The 10,002-nt window shown below is 46.6% G+C and overlaps 1 protein-coding gene across 2 annotated transcripts; it reads left to right on the forward strand.

Moving 5' to 3' along the window:
* Positions 1-1,134: 1,134 nt before the first annotated feature.
* On the forward strand, positions 1,135-4,208 carry LOC125943750 (uncharacterized). 2 transcript variants are annotated; one of them, XM_049663257.1, is made up of 6 exons: positions 1,135-1,330; positions 1,723-1,927; positions 1,998-2,382; positions 2,464-2,597; positions 2,742-2,806; positions 2,868-4,208. In XM_049663257.1, exons 1-6 carry the CDS (start codon positions 1,298-1,300, stop codon positions 3,261-3,263), a joined length of 1,218 nt encoding a protein of 405 aa, XP_049519214.1. In that variant the 5' UTR covers positions 1,135-1,297; the 3' UTR covers positions 3,264-4,208. The 2 variants fall into 2 exon arrangements, with proteins under 2 accessions (XP_049519214.1, XP_049519213.1); XM_049663256.1 differs by having other exon boundaries at positions 1,998-2,597.
* Positions 4,209-10,002: the final 5,794 nt, after the last annotated feature.

Raw genomic sequence — 10,002 nt, forward strand, 5'->3', positions numbered from 1 at the left:
GGGATTTCATCGGGTCCTGCTGCCGTGTTGTTAGGGACATTTTCTGCTGCCTTTTTCCAATAAAAGCTTTCTATGCTAAATTTTGATCTCTCTGGCCTCTCTGCTGTTGCTGGATCTGTTGTCTGAACTGCGCTTTTTCTCGTGCCGAAGTTATCCCTAATAACGTCTGTGATGTACCGCATCGCATCATCTCCTTCGTAGATGTTACCGTCTTCATCCCTTATAGCCGTTTGCGAGTTTTTAGTTGGAGCTCCGAGTGCTTTTATATGGTTCCAGGATCTTTTTGGAGCGCTATTGTCTCTTTTGTGAATGTTATGCACCCAACGTTCACTTGCGCATTTAATTTTCTCTTGCACGAGCTCACTCGCAACCCTTTTCTTTTCTCGGTATGTATTCCATCTAAGGAGCACCTCTTCTTCTTGTAATCCCAACTTTTTGGCTTCTCGATGAGCCCTAGATGCCTCTTTACGCCCTTCTATAGCTTTTTTTATTTCCTTGTTCCACCACTTACGTGGTTTCTCCTTTCCAATCCAACAATTGTTTTGCCGTGTCCGCCTTATTTCATGCTGCATAACGTCCACCAGTTCCTTATATTCCCAGACTGCTGTAGGAAAATCCTCAATTTTCTTCTCTATGTTGTTTGCGATCTCTGTTATTTGCTCGCCATTCATTTTTAAAAATTCTGAGGCTATTGGTTCATGTTCTGCGCTAGTATCTCGCCAAAAATTTAATGCTAAACGTCTATGATCGCTTCCCAGGCTATTTTTTCCATTTTCGTCTATTATCATTTGGTCTAGTTGTTCGTAGACCATTTCTGAGACTAAGGCGTAGTCGATACATGACTGCCTGTTTCCGCATTGCCACGTTACCTGTCCATGACACTTATTCTCCCTGTTAACTACTAGAAGGTTCTGTTCATCACACAGATCCAGCACTAGAGAGCCGTTGTAATCAGTATACTCCTCGTGCGCTCAGTTGGTGGCGCCACCGCTCCCCAAGTGCGCAGCGCCAATGCGGCCACATCGCGCATTTTGTCCCTGTTCCCAGGTTCGCCCTCCCCGGCTCGTAGCTCGAAGTTGTGTGCGGTGAACGTCGGTGGGTTAAAATGACAACGCAAAACGAGCCTCGCGTGCTGTTTTGCGGCTACAGACGAATATCAAACGTTCAGGAATACTTCAAACGAAGTAGTTTGCTTCGCGGTGGCGACTTGGACGCCGCTAATCACGTTTACTGCGTGAGAGAAGAACTCGACAGTGCCGTCGGTCCGTCGGAAATCTTAGGAAAATGCGTCGCACAAATGAAGAGCGTGGAGTACGAAGTGCGTTTAGAGGTGAGTAAACTTTTTTTCTTGGCATGCTACAGAAATTACTAGGCTATCGCCAGCATGGCGCGTCGCTTGTCCCATGACTGGCGCGCATTAGCAGAAAGTGGGGATAGTTAGAAAGTGGGGGAAGTAGGATAGACATATTAGCAGCAATAAAAAGACAGAGACCGCACGAAGTGCCCGTCTCATGGATTTCTAGCGACGTTAGTGCTTTAAATGAGCGCATTAGCTTGTACGCGATGGCCGATTAGGTTCTATATGAAACCATTCTCGGATTTTTTTTCTACTGCGCAGTTCTAGGCTTGCGCACTCGAGCAGGCTGGTTCTGTTGTGTGGATTTTCTGAAAACACTTACTTCTGTGCGGGCATAAACCGGCTGTGTATTTTTCTTCCACTAGTTATCAGCGCACGAAAGAAAAATTGTGCAAGCTTATTGCACCTGCAAGGCTGGATGTCGAGGCTGGTGGAAGCACGGCGCGGCGCTGGCCCTGTATGTCAACAACCACCAACACACGTCGTGTACTGACCTGCCGTGTGCTTGGCAGAAGCCATCGACCCGCCCAACGCTTGACACAAAGAAGTCCATCAGTGAACTATTCCCGAGTAAGTTAGCGTCTGTTTACACTTTGGGAAATCATTTTTCTGAGCATGTACAACTGTGTTTTTCGTTTAGGTCGTCCCATCATAAAGCCAATCCTGAGGCCCCTCAGCCCGACAGTGGTGCACAGCCAGTTTCCCGACGTGAACTGCGCGTTGAGGCATGTCATCAATTTTGAAGAGAGTTGTGCGATTGAGGCACCTGATGCTGTTGTCGCCGTTGCTGCCAAGCAAGTTGACGAGTCGCACAGCGACCTTGTAAAAAACATATTTAATAATGTGCGGCAGCTTCACCATAACTTTGAAGTTTCAACCACATTACCTCTGAGGCTCACAAAGTGTGACATGTTGTCCACGCTCTCAGGAAAGAAGAAATGCTTTTATCAGAGTGTGGTAAGCAAAAGCATGGATGAGGTTGTTGAAATTGCTTTAGCAACAAGGCGGCAAGCATCAGTGACAAGGTTTGTTGTCATATTATATTATTATTGTATCCACTTGTGTTTCTTGTGTTTCCTCTTATTGATGAGCATATCTAATCACAGATGGCACACAGAACGCCGTCTGCGGATAACAAGCAGCAGTGCACACCGCATCAAAACCAGGCTCAACAACTATGAAACTCTGGCAAGTTCCCTCGTGAGGCCAAAGTTCTTCTCATCTGCTGCAACTTCTTATGGTAAGCTAGAATTCAGAAATAGGCTAGATAATCTAGGAACTTTGCTAAATCGTATGAAAGAAGTTCACGTATATTTAACGCATAGCATGACAAACATTTACTAGTGCTGATTGTGGAGTCACCTTTTACTGATACTTTGTGCAGGAAAACAAATGGAAACTGAAGCCAGAGCAGAGCTGTCCACAGCACTTGGCGCTGTCATCCATGAAGTAAAGATGCATGCATACTTTGAAAGAGAGCTTGAAACTTATGCTACTCTTTCATTTGCAGGTTGGCCTTTTCATCCACCCGGAGCAACCCTGGCTATGCTGCAGCCCAGATGGCATTCTGGATTCAGATGGCAGAATGTATCTGGTCGAGATAAAGTGCCCATTTTCTTTAAAGGATAAGAAACTTATCGACCATGAACACGAAGAAAGCTTCGTGCCATACATACACTATGTGAATGGCCAACTTCGTCTGAAGAAGACGCATCAGTATTATTCTCAGATGATGATTATGCTGTACATTTTAGGTATCGGAGAAGCGTTTCTTTATATTTATTCATCACAGCAAAGCATCACTGTATGTGTACAGCGCGATGAAGCATTCCTCGCAGAATATGTGCCCAAACTTGAGACCTTTTATTTTAAACATTTCTTAAGTGAGATAGTTAAGCACACTTGAAAGCATTCTCATTTTTTTGCTTCTTTTATGTACAATGTGATGCACCAGTGATATTGCTCTAGTGCTTTGAAATGTTTCAGAACTTTGTGTGCCAGTAACTGTAAATGGTACTCTGTTGGTTTATGGTGTTTAACGTCCCAAAGTGACTCGGGCTGTGAGAATAAGAGACGCCATAGTGGATGGCTCGGGATAATTGCGACCAGCTCAGGATCTTTAACATTGTCTGCTATGATCGGACCTATTATGTTTGGAGCTGAAGACAAACCGGCAACACCGTGCATGGTTCCTTCTGAATAATCCGCGGGAAAGTTGATAAACTTGGTGACTAAGCCAAGTGGCCAGATGGCTGGTGCGAAGAGAGCCAGAGAAGGTGACTAACAAGAATGACATGCTCAGCACCTTTTCGTGTCCAGGTGCAGGGATTTCTCACCTTGCGTACTGACGGCTTCGGCATTGTTGCATTGTCGCCGCCACTGATAACGATCAGCTCTGTCAAGTAATCCCCATGGGGTGTCCTATTGAGACTGATACTGCATTTGACAAATGAGGTGAACAATGTTTCCCCTATTAAGTGGTCTAGGGAAAGCAAGATACTTTTAAGCCGCGTTTTGACACGCTGTAGTGATTCCCGCAGCCAGCATGATGTGAATCAACATCTTTTCGATTTAACAAGGTATTCCTCACTGATGCTTGAGGGCTCCCGGCCGAAAGGCGACAATGACTCTTGGCAGTACTGACATCGCAGCGTGCACGAGCTTCTGTAAATAAATAGTAGTCTAGTCACCGATTCACAGCATTTGTTTGCATTTTTGTGTGTCCTGGTAGAACACATACCCCTGATCCTGATCTCTTACTTTATACTTTTGCTAAGTCCACTAGGGAATAGTACATTTTGTCAGTATGCCTTTGTAGCTTTCTTGTGTAACCATGCACGGCTAGTGCCAGCCGTGCATGGTAGTAAAAAGCCGTGCTTTAGTAGTAAAAACACAGTAGTGTATTTGCAATATTCTTGTGATTTGCTGCAATACTTTCAAACAAATGCTTCTGTGTGCTTACAACAGACCGGTATATAATTGACTGCGTGTTGGAGATGTCTGTGCTAGTACATTAAATGTTTTTTTCTGGTGCAATATTTTTGTCTTTAAACATATTTAGAAACGTCTGACAGCTGGGTACGAGTGGTGGCCCTGACTTTCATTTGTATTGTGTTTCAATGTTCATCTAAATCTCCATACACGAGTTTCTGCATTGTGCCTCCACAATAATGTGGGTATTGTGATACTTTACAATAAAAACTTCTACAGAAACATGCATTTCATTCATGCTCTGGATTATCAACACTCTTCAGCAGTAACATTGTGCTAGATATTTAGTTTAGTTTCACAGTTTAGTGTCGATACGTCTGTCGTACAATTACTGTTCCTTGAAGAATGCACGACATTCTTTTTTAATTTGCAGTGATGGACATGGCTTTTGAGAAGCTTCCACTTTGAGCTCACGTGCAGGTACCAACATGTGTGTAAATTTGAAATGAACCGCAGAAAGTCGTATATTTTTAAAATGTATTTTTATTTACCATTCATCACATCACGTGCTGACTTAGTATACAAATAACACCATTCCAGCTTTGTTACCGACAAAGTGAGCACTGCAGATGACAGTCGTGCGTTGCACTGGTTGCCACAAATCTCCATTCGGGCTAAAAATAAAAGAGAACAAGGCAACCAACAATGTGTTAATATTACCTTGAGAGCGAGCGATAGAAACCATGCGAAGACGGGACGCTTTTGCTACCGGTCGCGCCGAACGGCAGCGATCCAACGTTGTCGCCGATCAGCCTCGTACGATTTCCAAGGAAAATGATAAAATTGCACCTTCGGCAGCTTCCCGGCCGTGTTCTTGTAGCTATTACGACATCCGCACACGCAACAGTAGATAGAAGTCGACTGTTTTCGCCGCGTACAACCGCTTGCGCTGCGAGTTGCCATCGTCCACCTACTGCGGCCAGGCGCGGCTGTGCGGAGGGAACAGGGACATTTCGCCAGCCGCCGCCGCAGTGGCGCTGCATGTCTGATTTGAAACAGCAGCGCACGAGGCCTATATCCGTCTAAATCGTCCATGTGTGCGTTCATATCTTCCAGTAATATCACCTGGCCCGATTTACTGAACTCATTAATATCGATTCTAATGCAATCAACCAATTCCTTATTTTTTTCTCTGCTATCACTACCTGTCCAAACGTAAGCTACTCCCAGCCACGTCTTTTTACCTTGCCATGTGCCACTAATCCAGAAATGCTCTTTACATGTCTCGTTTACCCTTTGCCACTTCAGACCTCGCCTAATTAGTACGCCTCCGCCTTTCCTTGACCCGGTCATTCTGTTGCACCCTTCCCATACAAAATTGTCAATAACAGGCGGCTGCTCCAAATCTCGTAGATGCGTTTCGGTCAAGGCGTACACGCTAATCGCTTCATCATTCAGCTGCGTTTGAATTTCCAGCCATTTTTCCTGCTTGCGACCACCCTGCACGTTAATGTAGCAAATTTTACCTTCTCTATTCTTATCCTTTCTGCGTCTTTTCCTCACTCCTGGTCGTCTAATTCTCCCTTTACTGGTGTTTCGCTACGTTCAATACTTAATCCTGCTTCCTGATTGCCTGGGGCCCGCCTAAAAAAGCTACAGCTCGCGCTGCGAATCGACGTCCGACCGGTGTTGCTACCCTTTCGCTAAAATGTATCCCGTCAACCATAAAAGCGCCTTCGGGGCCTGCTCGGTGCACTTCTCGGTTGATATCAATGACCGTAAAATTCATTGCTTTAGCTAGAGTCCAAATTTTCCTGTTTACTGCAAGAATTGCCCTTTCAATTTCATAGCCCTGCCTTTCAACCTCTGGCACCGTGCACACCGCGATTTGTACTTCCTTTGAAACATTCCGCAGGTCGGTGACCCCTTTGGCTATTTGCTTTGTGATCCCTGCTGCTCGTCCGTGCAGTACATCAATCACTCCGCCCATTGTCACCACTAGGTGTCTCTCCTCCATTGTGTCCCACATGCCTTCCTTGGCCTGCGCTATCACCTCTCTAATCGGCTTTCCCAGAAGCGCGCTAACCTGGACTCGTTCGCCTGCACCTACCCTCTCTGTTATCGCCGGTTCTACTCTACGCATGTTGGAATCCCCAACAAAGACTACTCGACGCTTTTCTTTCCCCTCACCGCCGAAAGCTGCCCCCGAGGTCACAATGGCCTCCCCTCCTGTCTTATCCTTGCCCTTGCCGTTGTTCTCTTCCGCGGCTGCGTCAGTGGTATCCCCCTCGTGACTATCACTGACGGTTCCGGGTTCGGCTGTCTCTGCACTCGCATCGGAGCCAGCTCCATTCACTGTGCTCGCCTCGATGGGTTCACCATTGCTTTGCTGAATGGTGGCCCTCAGCAGCATCTCTACGTTAACTAGCTTTTCTTCTACCTCCTCCCTCTGTTTCTGTTCACTTTTAAGTTCCTTTTCAAGCTTTCCAACCCGCTTAGCTAGCTTATCTTTCTCTTGCTCGAGACGGTCTAGCCGCGACCCTAGCACACACATCCTACAGATAAAATCGGCACCATTCGCTTCGCGTGCAGACTTAAACCGCGTTTCTTCCAGCGCGTAGGAACGCTCGCACTCAGAACAACGCACGCGTGGGTTTCCCGGAGTACCAACCATCATCTCTTACTATCAAGGCGTGGATGTGACCAAAAAAAAAACAATTTGTTACCTACTTTTACCTAAGCGAGAAGACAAAGAAAGTGAAAAAGCATGAAAATAATTTATAAAGATTGCTTGGTTAGGCTAACCCTCCTACAAAAAAACAAAACAAAGAGGAACTATAAAATAAGAAATCTTATCTCTTTGGCACGCTGCTCCTGCTGCGCTGAAACGGCACCTCAACTCGACTCGTCCGCTCCCGTCGGCTTCACTCGAGAGCTTCACCATTTGAGCGGTCTGAACGCAAATATCAGCGCGCGAAGTAGTACGAATGACTCTGCCGAGCTGTATCGCCAGCAGTTTCCAACGGCGCGACCTTGATGCGGCCCAATCCACTTCGATCGCAGCGCCGCCACAGTATATTTCCACATCGGGCGCCTCACTGCAGAGCATGCGCCGCCCCAGCCGCTCGTCCCACTCGACCTTATTCTAGTACACTCTAAGTGTACTAGACCATTGTCTAGTACTAGAGTGTACTAGAATATGTACTAGAAACTTTTTTTGACAGTCTCACCATGTTTGCTGCCCATTAAAACTGGGTGCCCCATGTGGTACGTACTTCTTTAACGAACGCAACAGATCTGCACATATCTCTGCGTGTATGTGAGGCATGCCGATCCTTTGTTTCATTATGGTCGTTATGATAGTGCACCGGCTAAGTGAACGCAGCCGTTCAGTTCTATATATATATATATATATATATATATATATATATATATATATATAAAGATGGTTTTGCCTGCTATGAATATTATTGCTGCGAATGAATGAGAGTTTTATTTCCAGTATTCACTAATAACTGTGTTTGTTACTGCAAACACGTGCGCTCCTTCCGGTCGGGAGTTCTCACTTTTTAAATTATTGCATTTATAATATGTGCAATTTTTCCCCTTACATATATATATATCGTAATATACATGTCTATGTACCTTTTGATTTAATTACCTAGAAATACATTGGACATTCTTGGCGCCACGCAGTTATAAACCTGGTTTATTTCACTCTAATGTTGTTTTCTTCGATCATTGTCCCTGATCAATATCCACCAAGAAGAATCGCGTGTAAAATGACACGATACCAATAATAAAATTTTCTTGCGTAACCTTCATGGTGCGGAGATACCATTTACTTTTAGAAGACAGTGGTAAAAACAGCAGTTCACCTGGCTAAAACTACATTTGGCACCGGCCGTCAAGAGTCATGGGCGCGCCGAAGCAACTAAACCATTAAAAAAATGTACTGCACAGAGGTTCTGCGAGAAAAACTGGGCGTCCGCCAGCGTCCGCGTAGCGAACGCACGCTCGCTAGCAGACGACGCGCTTGACAACGACAGCAAAATTGAAGACGTCGCGTTGTATAATCTATGCCTCAAATATATATATGTTTGGCAAAATGGTGTAAACATAAATTTACAGTTGAAATAAAGTGCTATTTTAAGAGCGTACTATGCGCAATCGGCCTCGGCGCCCGCAGCGAAAGTACGTTGAATATGCCGCGGAGCGCGTCTCCGCCCCAATCCAGTTCGCTCGCAGCGCCCTCGCACTATTTTTCCACACGCAGCGCCTCAGTGGCAGAGCGCCGTTCGGCCCACTCGACCATTGTCTAGTACGCGCTACTATAGTCGGGTACAACTTTAGAAGACAGGAGGAGGCCCCGCCCAGTTGACCGAAGCGCAGCAGCCAATTCCTCCGCGACTCAAGAAATAGTCCCGCTCAAAAAATTGTGACTGCTTCTAAAACGCGTATTTGTCGGCATAAATAAGATTTATGTATCTTGACCAGTGGTTTGGTAAAACTATCATGATGGAAATGCTACAGGACATGCCGGATCGCGAGCAAAAAATAACTCCGTGCCTTCTACAACGCAGTGCGTCGTCTGGTACGGAGCAAGACCGACGGCACCGGGCGTAGCAGTCGCTGGCTTAATAGCATAAGATTCATATATACTTTTTCTGTGTTTCCATAACCTTATTTTTTAATGTGTTGGGCTTATTTTTAATTAATATTTTTTTCTTTTTTTTTCGCGGTTGCGAACCTGCGATCTCGTGAGTTCGCGAACGATCGCGCGCGGCATTCCGTGCCAGTTTTCCGCCATGGAGCCCAGCGAGGTGACACCGGAACGCGATCCTTTGTTACCGAACGAGCCTTGTGTCGCCTCGATGACCACACCACCAAAGAGCCTCGGCAAGAACAAGAGCGGCCACATCCTGAACAGCAATTCACGCAACATGATCTTCCACTGCTGCACGTTTTGGCGTAACAGGCAGCCTGAAAGCAGCGTGGAGGACACGAGCAAGTTTGTCGCCGACATGCTTGGTGTAAGCGAAAGGACTGTGTTCAGGGTGAGGCAGGAAGTTAAAGCTTCGCATTTTTCGGGTGGCAAACTGACGACGCCCTCGCGAAAGCGCCCACGCAATGCGGAGAAGAGGAGACGCAGCGCGAAGTTTGACAGCTTCACGTTGTGCGCGCTATCATGTGTGCACGATTTCTTTCGCCGCAACCAGATACCGACGGTCGAGAAGGTAACTACCGAGTTCTCGGAGCGTATGGAACTACCATCACTAAGGCGGTGTACTGTGTGTAGCCTGCTTGCCGAGATCGGCTTCAAGCACGAAAAGAGAAGCCGCAACTCGCTGCTTATCGACCGGGATGACATCACCGATTGGCGGAATCGCTACCTCCGTGACGTGGAGCGCTACCGGGCGGAAGGCCGAAAGATCTTCTACCTGGACGAGACATGGGTGACGGCGGGACACACTCGGTCGATCGTGTGGACAGACACCGTGGTGCAGAAGCGCGGACGCCTGTTCGCTCGAGCAAATGGCCTGACGACGGGTCTAAAACAACCTTCTGGGAAAGGTCAGCGCCTGATCGTGACGCACATCGGCAGCGAGGATGGTTTCGTCGACGGCTGCTTGGATATATTCCGAGGCCAAAAGACAGGCGACTACCACGAGGAAATGGACGGAAATCGCTTTGAGGCTGGTTCAATGACGTTC

Source organism: Dermacentor silvarum, chromosome 3 (genome assembly GCF_013339745.2).
Source record: "Dermacentor silvarum isolate Dsil-2018 chromosome 3, BIME_Dsil_1.4, whole genome shotgun sequence".
In the NCBI taxonomy this organism is placed as follows: Eukaryota; Metazoa; Arthropoda; class Arachnida; order Ixodida; family Ixodidae; genus Dermacentor; species Dermacentor silvarum.